The 24,651-nt window shown below is 33.6% G+C and overlaps 1 protein-coding gene across 1 annotated transcript in view; it reads left to right on the forward strand.

Moving 5' to 3' along the window:
* Positions 1–24,651, forward strand: part of LOC107444475 (putative carbonic anhydrase 3) — a 27,554-nt gene extending 2,903 nt beyond the window's left edge. Inside the window, exons 2-7 of the mRNA XM_043056300.2 lie at positions 2,618–2,695; positions 3,907–4,074; positions 9,823–9,968; positions 19,434–19,493; positions 20,535–20,765; positions 24,427–24,651. Of these exons, the coding sequence (XP_042912234.2) occupies positions 2,618–2,695; positions 3,907–4,074; positions 9,823–9,968; positions 19,434–19,493; positions 20,535–20,765; positions 24,427–24,546 (803 nt within the window). The 3' untranslated portion in view covers positions 24,547–24,651. The remainder of the gene's footprint in view (positions 1–2,617; positions 2,696–3,906; positions 4,075–9,822; positions 9,969–19,433; positions 19,494–20,534; positions 20,766–24,426) is intronic.

The following is a 24,651-nucleotide window of genomic DNA, read 5'->3' on the forward strand; positions in this document are numbered from 1 at the left end:
ATGTGAACTGTTTGCAATTTCAAATTAATATTGAAATGCACAGGTTTAGAATTTTCTACAGTGAAAAGTTTTCGGAACTTCAGTGTTCAAAAAAGTATACAAAAGCTAGACGTTAAGAACGTATCCAATGAGCGAGCAAAGCGAGCATCGGATTGCGAAGCAATCCGAAATGAACTGCGAGAGCAGTTTCGGGGGTTGGCGAGTGCCTGCGAACAGGGGGCGAAGCCTCCTAGTATAGTTAATACTTGTCTATTACAAACTAAAATTTTATTTATTTCAATCTGATGTTCGCATTGTTATACTTGAATGCGAGTGCTTCTAAGTTGCGAGAGGCGCTCAGATTGTCATAAACGATAGAGTAATGACTCTAAAATTAAGATCAATTTGATTTTATTTTGTATTTATTTTTTTATTTGAATCCTATTTAATGTATCTTGTATTAGTTATCTCCACAATAGAACTACATTCACGGGCTATTGACAAGAGTCATGATCTCAAATGACACTATTTCGCTCAAAACGAAATTGATATTTCCAATTCGTATTGAAAGGAAAATTAAGTTACATATTTCAAGGTGCTTTAACCCCTTGGGGACGGGTGATCCATAAAAGCATTCGCACAAAATCAGAATCAGGGTGCAAAAAAATAAAAAACGGTAACTTAAATGTAAGCATTGCTAATTTGACACACTTACTTTGGATTTACTATAATTATTGTTAGTTTAATCATATATAATCAATGTTGGTTCTAAGTAAAACTAAATAATTTTATTTTGAACTAAGTAATGGTGAATTAAATAAATCAAACAATTATAACCCAGCCCACAAATAAACTGCTGAAGAACTACTTTGATTACCAGTTTTATCTTTTTACCCTGATTAATACGGTTTTATGCTGCCACGTATGTGTGACAGTCGGCGCGAAAAAGTTAATTGGTTGAAAGGTTCAGCTGAAGCGCATTGAATTCTTGTAGAAGTTTATGGAGACAATGCTCCAACAGATAGATCATGTAGGGAATGGTTTCGACGTTTCAAGAATGGTGAATGAAGAATAGTGAATAGTTTCGTAAACTATGAGTTGCTACAACCTGGTGATTCCATTACGGGTTATCGGTATTGGCTACAATTGATTCGTTTGAGCCGTGCATTACGAGAAAAACAGCCGGAATATGAGGAAAGACGAGACAAAGTTCTTTTTCTGTCTAATAACGGTCTGCCTGATGTCGCAAAAAATTATCTGGAAACGCTCAAGTGGGATATTTTACCGCACTCGCTGTATTCGCCCGATATTGCTTCCTCTGATTACTGGTTCCTCCGACGGATGCAGCACGATTTGGCAGGTCACCAGTTCACTTCGTTCGCAGAAATCGAAAATTGTCTCCTAACTTGAATCGCTTCAAAATACGAGACAATTTTTCGAGAAATTCGAAAATTGCCTGAGAGGTAGAAAAAAGTGGTAGCCACCGATGGACAATACTTTGATTAATCTGTGTATTCATTTTGTTCTGAAATAAGTGCATTTTTGATTGCAAAATACCGAACCGAACTTAATTTGTACACCCAAAGAAATTACGTGATCCTACATTTATATAATTATTTAGTTTATTTACATATAGTGGTCGATAAAACCTTTTTTAAATTTGATACATTATTCCAAATATTAATTTTTGTTATATTTCATGCAATTATCTTTGCTCTTACTGTTATTGTTTCGCGTCGCACTAAGCTACACAATGGGCTATTGGCGACGGTTTGGGAAACATCACTGAGGATGATCAGAAGACATGCCATCGCTATTTTGATCCTCTGTAAAGGGGATTGTTCCCTACTTCGGTATCCCAAAGATCTGTGGACGAAGTCGAGCACTTGACGGTAGAACACTTTAACGAGGACCGAAACTAATGTGCTTCAAGGTTGTCAAAATGGTCACACACCCGTACATTGACCGCTGCCAGTGATTCTTGACTTCATTGTTCTACTGGAAACCGTGTCTTAATGATCAGTCCACAGCAAAACTCAATTTTCGTTGCAATAGAACTACACTCACGGGCTATTGACATGAGTTTTAAAAGGCACTATTTTACTCCAAACAAGAGATTGATTTTCGTAATGAAATGACAATTGAGTTATATTTGAAAGCAGAAATATCTTTTTACGTTTCGAGAAACTTAATTACTTAAAAGAACTATTATCATGCATTTGTGTAGGAGATTAATTAATTTTTTTGCAACGGTGATTAAAACCATTTAAAATTCGATTCAAAAATCCTAATATTAACAATATAAAGCTTAAACTTTGCTATCATTGGAAGTATAAAATTAAAACCTAGCTGAAAATCCAACAAAAAAAATTTAAATTTTGGTTAGAAGCTGTGACATTTTTCAAAATAATAAAATTCTGGTTTAAGAAACTATAACATAAAATAATATAAAGCATAAAATAATAAATTGCGTTGTTGCCATTTTTTTCCTTCAATTTCTGATTATTGAAGGAAATGTGAAGAAATTTTTGTGATGGTTGCGATATAAGAATAGATTTTACTGTATGTAGTGTTAATTTTAACTTTGCGAACACATTATATTTATTAGATACCCAAATAATTGATATTTTGATTTTAGTTATTTCAAGAACAAGTGCTCAAGATTGTCCAGCTGACAAAGATAAGTCATGGTCTTATAATCCTAACTTTTCAAATGGTAAGAAACTTTATTACGTTATCACCATAGGAACATTAAAATACAATTATAAAAGAAACCAATAGTTTTCGTATCATCTCATAACTTATACATTTCAGGGGGGATTAAATGGTCCCCTTTTTTGACGATTACATAAATAACATGGAATTCAAATTGACCAACCATGGCTGGGATTTGAATCCGGCATTCTACTGCAATACGTAAAAACGTCTAATTTAAGTAGAAAAAAAAAATTTAAGGAAAGTAGTAAAAACAAATTCTGAAAATTTTATCATGAATCTAAGCCCACCCGAGCCTACAATTTTTTTTTTTTTTAAGTTAACGAACACGAGTCCGTGTCGAGCCTAGGCTGATGTTTTTGAACTTAGGCTCAGCTCGTCTCTTCTCTTCTCTTCTCTACTCACAACACATTTTGAAGTTGTTTTAATTATCTTTGATTAGCTATCCTTACATAAGTATAAACCTCGTTCTAAAAAGTTTAATTTATTTATATCTTGTGTTGTAACTTCTGAAAAAAATTCCGATTTGATGATTTTGCACCGCATTTTTCTTTTTAAAGATTACTGAGCTTACTAATAAGATTACTGAGTTAACCCACATTGCATCAATGGTAGCATTTTTTTTAAAAAAAACCTTTTAGAAAAATTTATAAAGAAAATTGTTACATAGCTTTTTAAAGGAAGATATCAGTATTTTAATTTAGTTCGAAATATAGCAATTTTAAATTTTTTCATATCTGCATATATGTAACTTAAGAATGTCGTTGCGTTCAAACTTGCGTTTAGGATTAAAATTCAAATGTTTTCAAGCAATTTCATACGAAAAATATAACTCATAAAATTTACAATGCAAATAGTTATTAACATGATTAGAAAATCAACTTACGGGTTTAAAATTAATGCCTTGCATACATTCGATTTTCCTAAGTTTACAACATCTTAAAATATTAAGTCGTCAAATTTTACTGAAATTCTCACTTTCATACTTCAAACGGGAGATTAGAGGTGTTGAAATCATTAATAATTTTTTACCATAGCTTGATCCGTCATCTAGCGAAAGTAATTTCATTGCTTTAAATTTTCTTGTTCATTGTGGTCGCTTCGAGGAAAATTATTTTAGTAGTAATTAATTATTTTTTCCTCTTATTATATTAGAAAGAATTAACAATATATGATTAGTATAATTATGTGGTTATGTATTTATTTCATTAGGACCTTCCCATTGGAGTGAACTGTACCCTAATTGCAAAGGCAAGAGCCAATCACCAATCAATATAGTTATAGAGCATGTTTCAAACCAAAAAGGTCATCAGATATTGAAGCTTAATGGCTACAACATACATCTCTACGGGAGTAGGATTGAAAATAATGGACATACAAGTAAGATTATTATCGAAAAGACACAATAAACAACGAATTATATAGTAGGGGAAAACGTTGCACCTTGGGACAATTTGGAAACAAATATCTTTATTTTTACTTGGTTAAAGACTATAGTAGAAATGTAAGCAACGTATTATTGCTCACTAGTTTAAAGATACTATTAAAACGTTAAAAATAAAAAATGTTATTTTATAAGGGAGTAATAATGTATTTTTAACACCCTTGCGCAGTATCCCAAGGTACAGCAAGGTACAGTTTAAAAACCAAATATCTTTATTTTTACTTGGGCAAAAACTATAGCAGAAATGTAGGCAACGTATTTTTGCTCATAGTATCATTTAAAGATACTATGAAGACTTTAAAAATAAAAATAAAATTATTTTATAAGGGAGTAATGAAGTATTTTTTACACCCTTGCGCAGTATCCCAAGGTACAACAAGGTACAGTTTAAAAACCAAATATCTTTATTTTTACTTGGTTAAAGACTATAGTATAAATGTAAGCAATATATTATTGCTCACCATTTAAAGATTCTATAACAACTTTAAAAATAAAAATATGTTATTTTATAAGAGAGTAATAAGTTATTTTTTTCACCCTTGCGCTTTATCCCAAGACACAGTTTAAAAACAAATATCTTTATTTTTACTTGGTTAAAGACTATAGTATAAATGTAAGCAATATATTATTGCTCACCATTTAAAGATTCTATAACAACTTTAAAAAAAAATTTATTGTTGTAAGAAGTAATAAGTTATATTTTACACCCTTGCACAGTATCCCAAGTTACAACCCCACGTTGTAGGAGCTGGTTATTCATATCCTGGCTATCCTGATTCAATGCATGCAGAATATTTATTTTTGTAATTTACTGAAAGATTTTATTGTAAGTAAATTTTATTAAATTAAAGATGAAATAGAAAAGCATAATATTTACGACACCTTTAAATATTCAAGAAATTTCTTTTCGTTAAATTGTAAGTTGATTTGTCTGCTGATAGTAAATGAAAGGTTTCAAAGCCAAAATCGGGCGACGTAGAGCGGGATGAAATATTTTAGGATAATTTCGTTTTTGAATGTAAGATACTTAACCTTTTCGGGACGGGCGAGTCATAAATGTATTCGTACTGAATCAGAATCAGGATAGTAAAAAATAAAAAGCGGTAGCTTCAGTTTGGGCATAGCTAATTTGAAAGATTTATTTTGCTTTCACTTTAAATCTAACACATCCAATCCTTGTGTGTTAAAAGTGCAAATACGCAATTTTTAATTCGAACTAAATAGTGGTGAATTAAATAAAGCAAACTGTTATTACCCCGGAAACAAAGAAACTGCTATAAAAATAGTTTGACTAAAAGTTTTATCTTTTTTACCCCGATTATCGACACCCTGAGAATGCATATATGACTCGCTCGTATCGTAGAGGTTAAAGAGTTGCAGATGGCATTGTATAAATTTGGCCCTTAAATTTAAAATGTTTTTCAATATCGTGATGTTTCACTACACAACTGTTTGAAATCATTCTATGTAGGTAAAATAAGAAGTTTGTATGTGCAAACTGAATGGAAATTTTTTCCTTTCACTAAATACTTCATAAATCTAGTGTAGCATGATATGGGAATGCCAACTACTATCCATTTTACAAAATATTTAATAGAATAGTAGACAAATGAAATCTAAAAAATTCAGAATATCTGCCAACAATTTAAGAGCCTTATCACGAAAGAACTGAACTTGTCCTTGTATCAATTGGGAATTGGGCATTTCACCCATCATGTACTCTATTAAATTTCATGATGGAGCTTTGACGGGTAGCTACCTTTTTTGTTTGCTGGTTAAAATCCCCTTACTCAAAAAAAAGTTATGGAATTTGAAATGATAAGAGCAGCTTGCTCAGAAAATGTTTCCAGCTGTCGAAATGGTAAGTGAAAGTGAGATATCAACATGAGAAAATGCTAAGATTGTTGCTAATTCTTTTACAGTTGAGTAGTCGGAGTTGCTGAAGTTATGCTATCTGCAATGTTGAAGTTGAATTTTAAGTTGAAGTTTGAAGTAAGGTTGAAACTTCGGTTGAAACTTCGGTTGAAACTTCGGTTAAAACTTAGGTTGAAGCTGAAGGTTGAAGTTGCAGATGGTGGAATTAGTGAGGCTATTTTTTTATCTATTTATTTGTTTCGAGAGTTATGATATGAGGCGTCGCTTGTGTTGTTGTTGTAGTTCATTTACGTCGCACTAGAGCTGCACAATGGGCTATTAATGACGATCTGGGAAANTTACACCCTTGCACAGTATCCCAAGTTACAACCCCACGTTGTAGGAGCTGGTTATTCATATCCTGGCTATCCTGATTCAATGCATGCAGAATATTTATTTTTGTAATTTACTGAAAGATTTTATTGTAAGTAAATTTTATTAAATTAAAGATGAAATAGAAAAGCATAAAATTTACGACACCTTTAAATATTCATTAAATTTTTTTTCGTTAAAATGCAAGTTGATGTGTCTGCTGTCAGTAAATGAAAGGTTTCAAAGCCAAAATCGGGCGACGTAGAGCGGGATGAAATATTTTAGGATAATTTGTTTTTGAATGTAAGATACCTAATTTTTTCGAGACGGGCGAGTTATAAATGTAGTCGTACTGAATCAGAATTAGGATAGTAAAAAATAAAAAGCGGTAGCTTCAGTTTGGGCATAGCTAATTTGACAGATTTCTTTTGCTTTCACTTTAAATCTAACACATCCAATCCTCGTGAGTTAAAAGTGTAAATACGCAATTTTTAATTCGAACTAAGTAGTGGTGAATTAAATAAAGCAAACTGTTATTACCCCGGCCACAAAGAAACTGCTGTGAAAATAGTTTCACTAAAAGTTTAATCTTTTTTACCACGATTATCGACACCCTGAGAATGCATATATGACTCGCTCCTATCGTAGAGGTTAAAGAGTTGCAGATGGCATTGTATAAATTTGTCCCTTAAATTTAAAATGTTTTTCAATATCGTGATGTTTCACTACGCAACTGTTTGAAATCATTCTATGTAGATAAAATAAGAAGTTTGTATATGCAAACTGAATGGAAATTTTTTCCTTTCACTAAATACTTCATAAATCTAGTGTAGCATGATTTGGGAATGCCAACTACTATCCATTTTACAAAATATTTAATAGAATAGTAGACAAATGAAATCTAAAAATTTCAGAATATCTGCCAACAATTTAAGAGCCTTATCACGAAAGAACTGAACTTGTCCTTGTATCAATTGGGAATTGGGCATTTCACCCATCATGTACTCTATTAAATTTCATGATGGAGCTTTGACGGGTAGCTACCTTTTTTGTTTGCTGGTTAAAATCCCCTTACTCAAAAAAAAGTTATGGAATTTGAAATGATAAGAGCGGCTTGCTCAGAAAATTTTTCCAGCTGTCGAAATGGTAAGTGAAAGTGAGATATCAACATGAGAAAAGGCTAAGATTGTTGCTAATTCTTTTACAGTTGAGTAGTCGGAGTTGCTGAAGTTATGCTATCTGCAATGTTGAAGTTGAATTTTAAGTTGAAGTTTGAAGTAAGGTTGAAACTTCTTTTGAAACTTCGGTTGAAACTTCGGTTAAAACTTAGGTTGAAGCTGAAGGTTGAAGTTGCAGATGGTGGAATTAGTGAGGCTATTTTTTTATCTATTTATTTGTTTCGAGAGTTATGATATGAGGCGTCGCTTGTGTTGTTGTTGTAGTTCATTTACGTCGCACTAGAGCTGCACAATGGGCTATTAATGACGATCTGGGAAACATCACTGAGGATGATCCGAAGACATGCCATCGCAATTTTGATCCTCTGCAGAGGGGATGGCACATCGAGAATTTTACGGTAGAGCAGTTTAACGAAGACTTATACCGCACACCCTCGGTCCCTACGCAAACTGATCCAAGTGCTCACCCACCCGCACACTGATCGCAGCCAATGATGCTTGACTTCGGTAATCTGCTGGGAGAGGTCGCTTGTGAATTCTGCTGCTATTGGTCGAAGGTTTTGATCTTTACTGTAGTTTACGTAATTAAACATGTGATTGAAATTAGCTGTACTGCAGTGATGGCCTTGTCAAAGAAGTCTGCGTTTAGTTTGTGTTAAGGTTGGAGTGTCCAGATCTTTATGGATATTTGTATTTAGGGTGAACCATCCGGCACCTGCGATTTTTTTAGATAGGCATTGGCAGATAGATAGGTTAGGTTTCTTAGATAGGTCTTGATAGGCATTTAGTCATTATATGTGATTAAATAGTGCGCCAGGATTGTGAAACATATGGAATGATAGATTGGATCATTGAGGTATAGAGTACAGTTTCTTCAGTTTTAGTGATATGTTTCGGCTATAAAGTAGAGGCTGTGTTAGTACTATTGCTGTTTGTGCTTTATCAATTAGGCTTTTAATATAGTCGTTCCAGGTCAGTCCTATTGTTAATTATGAGTCCAAGATAATTTGATTTTTTTTTATCATTGGTTTCTAGATATTAAACATTTTTGGTTGGCATTGTGTAAATATCTTTTTTTCTTTCTATATGATGATAATTTGAGATTTTTGATCATTGACGGTTGTTTCCCATTTAATACAACAGTCTTCTATTTCATAAATCGTTTTTTGAAGTTTCCGTATGGCTAAATTTGGGCTTCTTGATTTTATTAAAATTCCAGTAACGTCTGCGTAGAAAGCTTTGATGCTGTTGAAATCTGAATTATTTTTCGGGAAGTCATAAGTTTGTAATAAAGTAAAGTATCGGCGCTCTAAATGCTGCAATGCGAAAGAATTGATTTATTGGTTTATTGGAATTACATACATTTGCAGGCTTGAGTTCTCAATTTAGGCTTTGTCAAGCAGAAGAATAGATAGCGCAATACAGAGAAGAACAGCAGAAATATTCATCCAGGGTGACAGCGGGATTTGAACCTGTTACCTCCACGCTTTAAAGAATTTAAAAAAAAAGCTACATTCCATATGAACTTCTGTATTATTCGCATGTATTAGTGAAGAAAATAACTTTGAAACAAATTTACAAAATAGAGAATCATTTGTTAAAACAAAAGCTTAGTTACGTTTTGAAGAAATTTTCCCAAAACGCATATTTAGCCGTCCTTAATGAATTCAGGTAAAAATGTACTTCCTTGCTTCACAGTTTATTATTGGTATTGAATATGTTGATTCTGCGAAATTCTTATTTTATTAAAAAAAAATTCACTTTCTATTGAGTTACCGTCACGAGAAAAACTCTCGCTAGAAGTCTTATCCGGAAGTGAGTAAAAACAGTCAGAAAAACTGTTTCATTTCTTGCTTGTTGTAAAGGGGAAACTGTCTTGATTCTGATGACCTAAAATTTAAATAAAATGCAAACAGGACTTCTAGTTTGAAAAAATGGTGAATAGATGCTAGTAAAAGTATTATAATTTTTTATTTTTCGTGTGTAATAAAACATATTAGCTGTAAGAAATTTCGAATGAAAAAAAAAATGCATGCAATATCTGTGATACATATTTACTTACTTACCAAAGCGGTAATGCATAAAATTTACTATGTAATGCTGGCCATATATATTTTATTTCTCCAGAAAACAAGTAAAAAATCAAATGTTTTTGGTATTCGTTATTCTCTAAATGGATATTTTTTATTTACCGGTAATTTCCTTACCTATCTTATGTTCTTAATAAAATGTGTAGCTGTTTGACTATTTTAATTTATAAGTGTCATTTTTTCAATTTAGTCGTGCTTACGCCAATAGATGGTATAAAACGATCACTAGATCTTGACAATGTTAAGTATAATTTGGAAAGCTTACACTTCCATTGGGGTAACCTTACAACTGAAGGCTCGGAGCATAAATTCGACAACTGGAGCACCGTTATGGAGGTAAGCAAATGAACGGAGACAAGTACGTATAAAAGATTATTTTAGAAAATCTGGTGTTTTTTTTTGTAAAAAAAAAAACGAATGGATGCTACTTTTTCTGAAAAACTTTTTCTTTCTCTTTTTAACTGAACTATCGTTCTTTGCCTCGGATGATGCTGGAAGTGCTGCTCTTCAACATTGCCCGGTGAGCACCTGTGAATCAAATTCACGTAGGCAAGCAGCATTACCCACGCTAAATTACTACAGATACCCGTTAAAAGGGTGGGCCACACTCACACATCAACACACGAAGAGAAACATACGTGCCCTGAGTGGGATTCGAACCCGCTACCATTGCCTTAACAGTCAGGCACGCTGACCACTTAACCACTTGGCAGGCTTTTTGAGAAACTACAGAATTAACTGAAAGCGCTATCTATGGAATATTTAATAATGATATTTCAGATATACTAAACTATTTCATTCACTTTAGCATTATTTAATTTATTTTTTTTGATTAAACTAGTGTTTACATTAATTTAACTCATTTGTGCCTAGCGTTCTTTTAAAAGGGCAGTTATTTTTCAGAAACAAAAAAAAAATAAAAACGTGCTAACATATGTGTGTCCATTGATAGGGTTAATTTTGCATAAAAAATGTAGCTTAGCCGTAATAATGTAACGCAAAGGCGGGCTAGTTCCATCAAAAAGTCCTCCATGGATGCTAATTTCTCCTTATACTTAATCCAGGAGTTCCCTTGTCTTCGGGATTGGGTTCAAAATTACAAGGCTACGGAGTTGAACATTATTCGTCGTTAATCCAAGAGTTAGGTCGGTTGTTCAAAGACGGTAATAAAATATAATTAGAATTAAAGCAGGCTACATCACTTTTTAAGAGGTAAAATGGTAGGTAACAGAAAAAACAATTGATATAAGTTAATATGTACTACCAATTGCGATGAATAGCTATTTAAAAAAAACGTAAGAGTGCAAAAAATAAAACGTATTATTTGAAAATCTTAGTGGGAAAACCAAATTAGTTCGTTCGTTCGTTGTTGTAGAACTTGGCATCTGAGGCCTAAATGGCCCTTTTCCCATTCATCTTGAAATATCCCATGACGGGAACATACATAGGAAAGATTTGATGTAGGCTCGGAATAGAACCTGAAGTGAGGTAAAAAATGAAGAAAGGAATCATGTGAGATGTAGCTGGCATGATGGTGGGGCTCCATATCTACATCTTTTGGGTTGGGAGCAAGGAGATGAGTAGAGCGACTATTTTCTCGTCATTCAACAGTTCCTGGAGTTCTTTGAGAATGTTCAGGAATCCAGCTACATTGCTGGGGGCATCTTGAGGTTTCCTCGTGAAGGTGCGCTGGTGTCTTTTCGGCCTAGCACCACAGCCCGTAAAGCAGGCCGGGTGATCGCCTTGGCAGTTTAAGCACCTGGCAGGAAGGGAGAGAGGCTTCATACATTGGTAAGTGAAATGCGCTCCTGCGCATTTCATGCATGCTGGCTCATTTAAACATGATTTTTGAGTGTGTTCAAATTTTTGACATTTGTAACATTGTATGGCGTAACGCCCTCCATGAAATTTCTCTATTTGGACAGGATGAGATACATGGGTGAAAGCCCTTATATAGCAAGACGGAAAAGAGAAAAACCTGGTACGTAAAACATTTCATTCCAGAATTTTTTACGAAAAAAATGAAATATCAGTAACTATCAAGATTTCTTTTATAATTCTGGCATATATATAAAACTGCTTCTTTTCCAAGATAAAGTAGATATTGTAGAAAAATTTAAAAAAAGAGTAAGTAAACTCCTCCCCAAAACTAGCTNATTTTGTTGATTGGCGAAAACCAAGTTAGTAACATTTTAAGAGCGAGATTATAATCACCAAGATTAGAAGAAAAGTAATATTCAAACTATTTAACTACATATTTATAATAATACTTTGCTTTATTTAATTTACTATTAGTTTGAATTAAAAATTATGCAAGCATACTTGTAACTAATATCAATTACTAGTTATGTTAAAATTAAAGAGAAAGCGAAACTAATTGTGTTACATTAAACATTTTCATTTTGAATCAACCATCACTTTATGTTATTTTCTCTGGTTCATTATTTCCTCTAAAAATGTCACTTGTCTGCTTCTTCCACTAAACTCTTTATTTTATCTAAAACAAGAAATATTATCTGCGACAAAAAATTACAGTTCGTGAAAAGTTATTGCAAATATGTGTAATTGTACTAAAAGACATGTTTAACACTTAGAACTTCGAGTACTTTTAATAACTATTTAAACTAATGTGAGCCCTAAATCATTTAAAATACATAATGCAGTAATTTTATAGAACAATTAACAATAAAAAAATGAAGCGGTAATTAAAAATGAACTCATACAAAAAATTTGATGTTCAGAGTTGGTCATAAAAAGGTACACTGGAATGCTGAAGGTTAAGAATTTTAACTTGCATCATAAATATTTGGATATTTTGTATATAAATTTGCTTTAATTTCCAACAGGGTCACTTCGTACACAGAAATGATAAAGGTGAAATTGCAGTCGTTGGAGTTAATTTTGAAGTAAGTTTTTCATAAAATATGAAATATTTAACATAATTTTTCTACACAAATAGCTATCGCTTATTTTTATATAAATTATCATCAACGGTCATGCAATGAGACAAATTACTACGTTCGAATCGCAAAAATTTCTTTTGTGGCCTACAAACATTGTTTTGTGACCGCTGGGTTGGATTAAAGAGTTTTTAAATCAAAAACTATGTAACCATTTAGTTACGGAAATCCGCTTCTCAGTATAGGTTGCCTTCGAACTTCAAAGCCGAATGAACCGGAATATGGCAGTAACTGCCAAAAGTGGGGTATAGCATCCTACCCGCCTCGTTAGCTATTTGCAACTACGGCAACTCTAGTTTCAAGGCAAACCATGTACCGAAGTTTGGGAAATATTATTCTAGATGCTAGCAAGCTTGCCAGATATGCTCTGCTCACGGCAAATTAACAGTGATTATCCTGGAGTAGAGAACATGTAATGCTGACATTCTCACATGTGTAATGTTTTCCGACTAGTCCAGAATTAGTTCGCACTCTGATTTGTATCGAATTTTCATTTAGAGAACACCAGATACCTGACAGGCAGTACCATTGAACGACACCCTTGCAATGGTAGGCGATTTCTCGTTTGGGGTGGATATATATATATATATATATATACTGAGCTCCGGAACATATCTACATTTTCATACCGAAACCATGTTAGGCCACATTTATCAGACATCATTCTAGAACAAGATGTACGTTTTCTTAGTAGAATTTGTGTCTACGGATGATAACCCAGTAAACATCCTCACCAAGCAAATATCGTAAGAGACTAACTTTAATCTGAAGATATTACCCGTATGAAATGGTCAGCATTCTCACGTGACTTAAATACAATAGTGCAGGCGAGGACATGCTTGGCCAAGGAATTGCAACCCTTTAACCACCTCATACGTGTGTCAAACTTCCTTAAAGTCTGGTAAAAAGTGAAAAATCCTTTAATTCGTAGGTTGTTTCTACATGTATTTGTTTCATTTTAAATAAATAAATACTTTAATATTTTCTTTACTTAGGTGAACAATAAAAAAATTAGATCATTGGATAGAATTTTATCTGTAAGCTATCTGTATAAGTATAAAGATGAAACATTTGAAGGATTCAGAAGTCGAATAATACTGGAAGAATTTGCTCGTAATGGGTCTAGTGTTTATCGCTACAATGGATCCTTGACTATGCCACCCTGCACCGAGAATGTCACATGGTTGATGATCAAACCGCCTAATTATGTTGAAAAATCACAAGTACGTACTTTTTTCCATAATTGATAATGATTGTTGTAACCAGAGCTCTCAAACGAAAATTTCTACCTTTTCACAATACTTCAGTGGCAATGAAATTACAGTTAAGTAAACAAATCTGATAAGATAAAAATTTTAATATAAAACAAAGAACTTTGCCAGCAGTTAACACTACAGTTTACTTAACGACATTTTTAAATAAAGCAAAAACTTCAACCAGTATTTTAAAACATAACAGCTCTCTTAACAAGTCTTAATGTAAAAAAAAATTTTTTTCCTGCTGTTTAACCCTTTAATGGGCCATTTATTTCTTGTAAAGGTAAATTAAAGTATTTTTGGAATAGAAATTGATATAAGAATAGTAATTCATATAAGAAAAAAACTCATTTAGCTTATATGAAATTAATTTAAATTTTAAAGTACATTTGCCATGACCTATTAGGAACTTATTGAGTTTTATTTTTCGTTTCTTATAAAATATATTTTAGAAAGGCTACTAACTTCAAAAAGGAATTATGTATTTTATAACTTTTATATAAAGCAGATATTATGCCTCTGGCAATGAGATTTAGGATTGGTTTCTTTAAATATTTTAATAAACTAATGAGTCTTGGTGATTATAACAGGACAGCTGCATACATCTTGAATTGGAGAGGTAGTCAGCGTTTGAAAAGAGACACCCCATTGGAATATGTTAGGAAGGAATTGAATTTGAGGTCGTTGCTTCAACCACTCTATATTGTTTGCTTCCTACGGTGACCCTTAGAGGCATCAGTTTTAATGACACTCTGAGATCTCAAGCCAATAAACAGGTGGACCATCCAGACCTGTTGGCCCCAGAGGTTGTCAATAGTATCCCTTCTAGGGCCTTGGTCATTTACACTGACGGTAGCAAGTTGGAAGACGGTAGAACCAGGAGTGGTGTTTTTGTGAACAGTAGTGATTGTGATGACACCAATAAGTCTCCGATGGATCCCATCGCATGTCGGGGTACATGGCAATGAGACAGCCGATGTGCTCGCCAAGAATGGCTGTGATCTTCCTATGGACTGTTTGAACCGTCTTACTCCCACTGAGATCCACTCCCTGGGAAAACATCGTTTGCTTCCAGTGTGGCACCGTACTTCTTCCCATCAGTGGTATGCTGGCAGCCGCCCTGGCCTATCATTAACATGCAGCTGCCCTCGGCCTATCCAATCGGCCAAGGCCAGATTTCGTGGTGGCCATCTTAAGTGTTTAAGATTTCAAAATGGGGAGAAGACTTTCCAACCTTGTCCCTGCTCACAGCCTGTTAGTCCTGACTACCTTCTTTTTAGCCTTGGCTCTTCTTATAAGCAGCTGCTGGTTGATCGGGACTTTCTGCAGAGATATATGGGGAACTGACGCGACGGGGCCTTCTGAACCTGGTCTAGGCTTTCCTTCTCCAGGGGGATGTGTAACAACAACAACAACATAATAACTTTTATACGATTTCTTAAACTAACAAATGGTTTACCAATTTTATTCAAACGCAGTTCAAGAAAGCTGAAGTTATTAACAAATGGAAACCTAAATTAAAAGTGGTAAAAAAGTTCGCCATGCACTTTAAAAATTTGTGGTAAGTATACTTATCACGGCCTTTGAAAGGGTTAAAACATCACGATTTAATTAACAAGATTTTTAATCATTGTAAAGTACTTTGCGAGCAAATGGTTATTTAATGTAAAGAACTTTACAAGCAAATAGAGTTTATGGTTCACTTAGTGTTCGTGGGTAAGAGATAGAGGACATTAATGTGCATTTTACCGAAAAAATAATCAAAGAAATTCATGCGAAATGGGAGGTTATGTTTCAGTTAAAGTAGTTGTTTATTTAATCTCAAATAAACTCGTATAGGTAAAATATTGTGAGTCTGGTTACAACAATTCAACAAATGTTACAAACCACAAGAAATGTAAAACTAATTGCTTTTGAAACGTTCAGCAACCACTATACTTTAAACGACTAAGAGGTGTAGTATGTCACTTCGATTAGAATAAACTGTTTACAATCGAGAAGCCATAGCAGTGATGGCAACTGCTCCGGACACGCCAAAATACTTAAAAATAACGGTAAATAACGACAATTTTGCTAGGTTTTTAAATGGTATTGCATGACTAAGTACTGGTAGAATGGTAGAAATCACATAAATCTCGGTGCGCTGCCGCGAAGCGGCATTAACCGATCCATCTGTAGTAATAAATCGATGATGAGGAGTAGTGAGGAGGAATGGAGATGGGAGGAACAGGGGGTGCTTAGCACCAAAAAATAGAGAGAGGGTTCATGTGAGTCGGCTGGGGCTGAGTGTATTTCGTGTGCTGGGGCAACACCATATCCTTAAGGAAAAAAGGCACTGATTGGGCTAAATTTAGTGTTGTCGTCAATTAGTTCTATATCTAGGAGTGAGTTAAAATTACTGGTGGTACAGGTTTTTGCTTCATCGTAGAAATTTTTATTTAAATTTTTTATATAGACGTTGATGTCATCAATTTTAAGATCCCTTTTTATACTATTATTGCTAATGCATTTAGGTGCGCCGACGAGTCTTCTAATACTCTTCCCTTCTGCCATAGAGATGACTAAGTACTAAAAAGTGGTCAATTATATCAGCCTTCGAATTATTTAGAAATAGTGGTGGATAAAGATCTACTAAATTGAATTTATTAAACCAAGAATCACAATTGATAAGCTACCACTTTAAGATATATATTTGCTGTCCGGAGCAAGTTGGTATCTCTGGCATAATCGTCCTGTCAGACTAAACTTTGCAATCGAAATCCGCTGTTTAGAAGAGGGTTAAAAAAAGATATTTTCTTATGCCAGCTTTCAATTTAATACTTTGATTTAAATGATTTAAAAAGGTATATTTTGTAGCTTTTATATTAACACGTTCACGCCGTGGTGACCCACCGGTGGGTCACGCTAGATTGTCTCATCTTGGCAGAGCATCGGAGTAAAAACTGGTTTCAATAAATTTCATTTTTTAGTTTTTTTCCGGGAATAATTAGAATCCATAACTACCAATTGTTTTTAATGGGTGCAATTTTTATATTGAATTGCTTCCTCGCCGTGATAAATTTCCTTACAGTGAATTGTTATTGTTGAGAATAGATTAACTCCTCCCGAATATTATCTAATATCATACCTGCCAATTTTTAATCCCTTGCAATTTTATTTTTCACAGTGGTATTAAAATGGAATTAAAACTTCAATTTTAAGCAAACAAATACGTTGTATTTGAGAAAACTTAAGTTGACAACCAGGATAGTAACGCATATTAATATATGTGCTTAATTTTTGTAAGAATAGTGGTGATCAATATCATTTAAAAATTAAGATTATAAAAGAAAAAATAGTATATAATTACTACCACTTTAAATATGAAAATAAAATCTTCCCGAAAATCCGGAAGAGTTGGCAGGTATGTAATATTGAAATAGTTCTTCTACCAGTAATTTCACTTTTCCCGGCGTGAACGTGTTAAAATGGGGTATTACGTATAGTGAGTTCAGACGGATAATACTTATAGCAATAAATACTAAAATATTTAAATGATTGTACTACAACTATTGTACTATTTTGCTTTAAAAAATACTAAACACAGCTTTACGTAAAAAAAAATTCTTTAATTTTTCAGATGGAAGAGCTCTATTCATTGTATTCCGTAAAAAGGGGTACTAACGATGAAGAGAAATGCCATCTTATCAACAACTTTCGTCCGATTCAACCATTAAATGGACGGAAAGTTTTTTCATAATTCATAAACAGTAAAAAAAATAAATTATTATATGATTTACAATTTGTAATCTATTAAAAACGAGTGCATTATATAACTGAAAAGATAAAATTCATTTTGAAATCCTTTTTCTAACTTGTGTTCTTCTACTATGTTTTTAATTTGACAAGGGATTATAAGCATAGACGTAGTGTGTGGGGGAGGGAGCACTTTTTTTTAGATAACTTCATTTAATTTAAGTGGTATATATATATATGTTACCGTTAAAGAGTATAATTTAGTTATTTCATAGAATAACTAGGTATTTTATGAAATAACTACTCAGATGAATTAGTTAGAGCCCCTAGCGGGACTGATGCTAAGATAACCATCACACATGAGTATGAGTATGAAATAACTAGACAAGTCAGTTAAAGTATATATGGGTCATTCTCACAAAAACAGTCATTTTCATGTTCCCAGTATATTTTATGTTTGTTTTACAGCTTACGAAAAAAAAAATTCAGGGAAAGTGTCCTTCAGAATGAATAAAGAATAAAAACAAAACAACTAACAAAAGAATAAAAATAAAATTATCAATTTTTATTTTTTATTTATTTTAGATAATTAAAACATACCAATATTTGAAATTAACACTTGTCCCCACTGCTGATTTANATATCAGGCTCCTTTTCTACGCGCTTGTCTGCCGTGAGCTCGATTTGAGTATTTTCCAGTTGTGGCTCACAGGAAGGAACTGTTACTGCAGACTCCGTAAGCGTTACTGTTTGTACTGTCTTTACAGTTTCTATGGACATGGTCGTTTCCACGGGTTCCACAGGACAAAGTTCTTTCCTTTTCTTCCTTAAGGCGATAAGTTTATATTCCTCCATTAATGGTGGTTTGCACTTTTCCTGCTGCCATTTGAGTTTCTTTTCTGACTTTTCAATCATAATATCAATTATATCATTTTCAGAAAATGGATCAAAGAAATTGTCGAAAAACTCACTGCGTTCCTTTTCTGTCTTAAGTAGGTTGAATTTCTCGTTGAGGTCGAGAGAACGCTGCACGGGTCTTTCAGTCCGCCGCTTCCCTCCACGTGCACATCGCTGGAAGGACATAGTCACAGAGCTCGATCACAACGTCTTGAATGCACTCGCTATTGAAATTTTTCTCCCCGTCTTCGGATGACAATGAAATTTTGTTGATTGGCGAAAACCAAGTTAGTAACATTTTAAGAGCGAGATTATAATCACCAAGATTAGAAGAAAAGTAATATTCAAACTATTTAACTACATATTTATAATAATACTTTGCTTTATTTCATTTACTATTAGTTTGAATTAAAAATTATGCAAGCATACTTGTAACTAATATCAATTACTAGTTATGTTAAAATTAAAGAGAAAGGGAAACTAATTGTGTTACATTAAAAATTCTCATTTTGAAGCAACCATCACTTTATGTTATTTTCTCTGGTTCATTAATTCCTCTAAAAATGTCACTTGTCTGCTTCTTCCACTAAACTCTTTATTTAATCTAAAACAAGAAATATTATCTGCGACAAAAAATTAAAGCTCGTGAAAAGTTATTGCAAATATGTGCAATTGTACTAAAAGACATGTTTAACACTTAGCACTTCGAGTACTTTTAATAACTATTTAAACTAATGTGAGCCCTAAATCACTTAAAATACATAATGCAGTAATTTTATAGAACAATTAACAATAAAAGAATGAAGCGGTAATTAAAAATGAACTCATACAAAAAATTTAATGTTCAGAGTTGGTCATAAAAAGGTACACTGTTATGCTAAAGATTTAGAATTTTAACTTGCATCATAAATATTTGGATATTTTGTATATAAATTTGCTTTAATTTCCAACAGGGTCACTTCGTACACAGAAATGATAAAGGTGAAATTGCAGTCGTTGGAGTTAGATTTAGAGTAAGTTTTTCATAAAATATGAAATATTTAACATAATTTTTCTACACAAATAGTTATCGCTTATTTTTATATAAATTATCATCAACGGTCATGCAATGAGACAAATTACTGCGTTCGAATCGCAAAAATTTTACTTGTGGCTCACAAGCACTGTTTTGTGACCGCTGGTTTGGATTAAAGAGTTTTTAAATCAAAAACTATGTAACCAATTAGTTACGAAAATCCGCTTCTCAGTATATGTTGCCTTCGAACTTCAAAGCCGAATGAACCGGAATATGGCAGTAACTGCCAAAAGTGGGGTATAGCATCCGACCCGCCTCATTAGCTATTTGCAACTACAGCAACCCTAGTTTCAAGGCAAACCGTGTACCGAAGTTTTGGAAATATTAGTCTAGATGCTAGCAAGCTAGCCAGATATGCTCTGCTCACGGCAAATTAACAGTGATTATCCTGAAGTAGAGAACATGTAATGCTGACATTCTCACATGTGTAATGTTTTCCGACTAGTCCAGAATTAGCTCGCACTCTGATTTGTATCGAATTTTCATTTAGAGAACACCAGATACCTGACAGGCAGTACCATTGAACGACACCCTTGCAATGGTAGGCGATTTCTCGTTTGGGGTGGATATATATATATATACTGAGCTCCGGAACATATCTACATTTTCATACCGGAACCATGTTAGGCCACATTTATCAGACATCATTCTAGAACAAGATGTACGTTTTCTTAGTAGAATTTGTGTCTGCGGATGATAACCCAGCAAACATCCTCACCAAGCAAATATCGTAAGAGACTAACTTTAATCTGAAAATATTACCCGTATGAAATGGTCAGCATTCTCACCTGACTTAAATACAATGGTGCAGGCGAAGACATGCTTGGCCAAGGAATTGCAACCTTTTAACCACCTCATACGTGTGTCAAACTTCCTTAAAGTCTGGTAAAAAGTGAACAATCCTTAAATTCGTAGGTTGTTTCTACATGTATTTGTTTCATTTTAAATAAATAAATACTTCAATATTTTCTTTACTTAGGTCGTGCACAAACAAAATCTTAGAGCATTGGATAGAATTTTATCTGTAAGGGATCAGTATCTGTATAAAGATGAAGAATATGAAGGATACATAGATCAATTATCTCTGAATGACTTTGTTCGTAATGGGTCTAAAGTTTATCGCTACAATGGATCCTTGACTACGCCACCCTGCACGGAGAATGTCACATGGTTGATGACCACTCCGAGTAAATATATTGGAAAATCACAAGTACGTACTTTTTTCCATAATTGATAATAATTGTTGTAACCAGAGCTCTCAAACGAAAATTTCTACCTTTTCACAATACTTCAGTGGCAATGAAATTACAGTTAAGTAAACAAATCTGATAGGATAAAAATTTTAATATAAAGCAAAGAACTTTGCCAGCAGTTAACACTACGGTGTACTTAACGATATTTTTAAAAAAAGCAAAAACTTCAACCAGTATTTTAAAACATAACAGCTCTCTTAACAAGTCTTTAATGTAAAAAAAAAATATTTTCCAGCTGTTTAACCCTTTAATGGGCCATTTATTTCTTGTAAAGGTAAATTAAAGTATTTTTGGAATTGAAATTGATATAAGAATAGTAATTCATATAAGAAAAAAAACTCATTTAGCTTATAAGAAATTAATCTAAATTTTAAAGTACATTTGCCATGACCTATTAGAAACTTATTGAGTTTTATTTTTCGTTTCTTATAAAATATATTTTAGAAGGGCTACTAACTTCAAAAAGGAATTATGTATTTTATAACTTTTTTATAAAATGAGATATTATGCCTCTGGCAATGAGATTTAGGATTGGTTTCTTTAAATATTTTAATAAACTAATGAGCCTTGGTGATTATAACGGGACAGCTGCATACATCTTGAATTGGAGAGGTAGTCAGCGTTTGAAAAGAGACACCCCATTGGAATATGTTAGGAAGGAATTGAATTTGAGGTCGTTGCTTCAACCACTCTATATTGTTTGCTTCCTACGGTGACCCTTAGAGGCATCAGTTTTAATGACAATCTGAGATCTCAAGCCAATAAACAGGTGGACCATCCAGACCTGTTGGCCCCAGAGGTTGTCAATAGTATCCCTTCTGGGGCCTTGGTCATCTACACTGACGGTAGCAGGTTGGAAGACGGTAGAACCAGGAGTGGTGTTTTTGTAAACAGTAATGATAGTGAAGACACCAATAAGTCTCCGATGGATCCCATCGCATGTCGGGGTACATGGCAATGAGACAGCCGATGTGCTCGCCAAGAATGGCTATGATCTTCCTATGGACTGTTTGAACCGTCTTACTCCCACTGAGATCCACTCCCTGGGAAAACATCGTTTGCTTCCAGTGTGGCACCGTACTTCATCCCATCAGTGGTATGCTGGCAACCGCCCTGGCCTATCATTAACATGCAGCTGCCCTCAGCCTATCCAATCGGCCAAGGCCAGATTTCGTAGTGGCCATCTTAAGTGTTTAAGGTTTCAAAATGGGGCGAAGACTTTCCAACCTTGTCTCTGCTCACAGCCTGTTAGTCCTGATCACCTTCTTTTTTTCCCTGGCGCTTCTTATAAGCAGCTGCTGGTTGATCGGGACTTTCTGCAGAGATATAAGGGGAACTGACGCGACGGGGCCTTCTGGACCTGGTCTAGGCTTTCCTTCTCCAGGGGGATGTGTAACAACAACAACAACATAACTTTTATACGTTTTCTTAAACTAACAAATGGTTTACCAATTTTATTCAAACGCAGTTCAAGAAAGCTGAAGCTATTAACAAATGGAAACCTAAATTAGAAGTGGTAAAAAAGTTTACCATGCACTTTAAAAATTTGTGGTAAGTATACTTATCGCGGCCTTTGAAAGGGTTAAAACATCACGATTTAATTAACAAGATTTTTAATCATTGTAAAGTACTTTGCGAGCAAATGGTTATTTAATGTAAAGAACTTTCCAAGCAAATAGATTTTATGGTTCACTTAGTGTTCGTGGGTAAGAGATAGAGGACATTAATGTGCATTTTACCGAAAAAATAATCAAATAAATTCATGCTAAATGGGAGTTTATGTTTCAGATAAAGTAGTTGTATATTTAATCTCAAATAAACTCGTATAGGTAAAATATTGTCAGTCTGGTTGCAACAATTCAACAAATGTTACAAACCACAATAAATGTAAAACTAATTGCTTTTAAAACGTTCAGCAACCACTATACTTTAAACGACTAAGGGGTGCAGTTTGTCACTTCGATTAGAATGAACTGTCTAAAATCGAGTAAGCATAGCAGTGATGGCAACTGCTCCGCATACGCCAAAATACTTAAGAATAACGGTAAATAACGACAATTTTGCTAGGTTTTTAATAGGGTATTGCATGACTAAGTCCTGGTAGAATGGTAGAAATCACATAAATCTCGGTGCGCTGCCGCGAAGCGGCATTAACCGATTCATCTGTAGTAGTAAATCGATGATGAGGAGGAATGGAGATGGGAGGAAGAGGGTGTGCTTAGCACAAAAAAATAGAGAAGGGGTTCATGTGAGTCGGCTGGGGCTGAGTGTATTTCGTGTGCTAGGGCAACACCATATCCTTAAGGAAAAAGGCAGTGATTGGGCTAAATTTAGTGTTGTCGTCAATTAGTTCTATATCTAGGAGTGAGTTAAAATTACTGGTGGTACAGGTTTTTGCTTCATCGTAGAAATTTTTGTTTTAATTTTTTATATAGACGTTGATGTCATCAATTTTAAGATCCCTTTTTATACTATTATTGCTAATGCATTTAGGTGCGCCGACGAGTCTTCTAATAATCTTCCCTTCTGCCATAGAGATTACTAAGTACTAAAAAGTGGTCAATTATATCAGTCTACGAATTATTTAGAAATAGTGGTGTATAAAAATCTACTAAATTGATTTTATTAAACCAAGAATCACAATTGATAAGCTACCACTTTGAGATATATATTTGCTGTCCGGAGCAAGTTGGCATCTCTGGCATAATGGTCCTGTCAGACTAAACTTTGCAATCGAAATCCGCTGTTTAGAAAAGGGTTAAAAAAAAGATATTTTCTTATGCCAGCTTTCAATTTAATACTTTGATTTAAATGATTTAAAAAGGTATATTTTGTAGCTTTTATATTAACACGTTCAAGCCGTGGTGACCCACCGGTGGGTCACTCTAGATTGTCTCATCTTGGCAGAGCACTGGAGTAAAAACTGGTTTGATAAATTTCATTTTTTAGTTTTTTTCCGGGAATAATAAGAATCCATAACAACGAATTGTTTTTAATGGGTGCAATTTTTATATTGAATTGCTTCCTCGCCGTGATAAATTTCCTTACAGTGAATTGTTATTGTTGAGAATAGATTAACTCCTCCCGAATATTATCTAATATCATACCTGCCAACTTTTAATCCCTTGCATTTTTCACAGTGGTATTAAAATGGAATTAAAACTTCAATTTTAAGCAAACAAATACGTTGTATTTGAGAAAACTTAAGTTGACAACCAGGATAGTAACGCATATTAATATATGTGCTTAATTTTTGTAAGAATAGTGGTGATCAATATCATTTAAAAATTAGGATTATAAAAGAAAAAATAGTATATAATTACTACCACTTTAAATATGAAAATAAAATCTTCCGGAAAATCCAAAAGAGTTGGCAGGTATGTAATAATGAAATAGTTCTTCTACCAGTATTTTCTCTTTTCCCATACCAGTATTTTCACTTTTTTCCCGGCGTGAACGTGTTAAAATGGGGTATTACGTATAGTGAGATCAGACGGATAATACTTATAGCAATAAATACTAAACTATTTAAATGATTGTACTACAACTATTGTACTATTTTGCTTTAAAAAGTACTAAACACAGCTTTACGTAAAAAAAAATTCTTTAATTTTTCAGATGGAAGGGTTTTTTTCATTGTATTCCGTAAAAAGGTTTACTAAGGATATAGAGAAATGCCATCTTATCAACAACTTTCGTCCGATTCAACCATTAAATGGACGGAAAGTTTTTTCATAATTCATTAACAGTAAAAAAATTAATTATTATATGATTTACAATTTGTAATCTATTAAAAACGAGTGCATTATGTAACTGAAAAGATAAAATTCATTTTGAAATCCT

Source organism: Parasteatoda tepidariorum, chromosome 9 (genome assembly GCF_043381705.1).
Source record: "Parasteatoda tepidariorum isolate YZ-2023 chromosome 9, CAS_Ptep_4.0, whole genome shotgun sequence".
Lineage (NCBI taxonomy): Eukaryota > Metazoa > Arthropoda > Arachnida > Araneae > Theridiidae > Parasteatoda > Parasteatoda tepidariorum.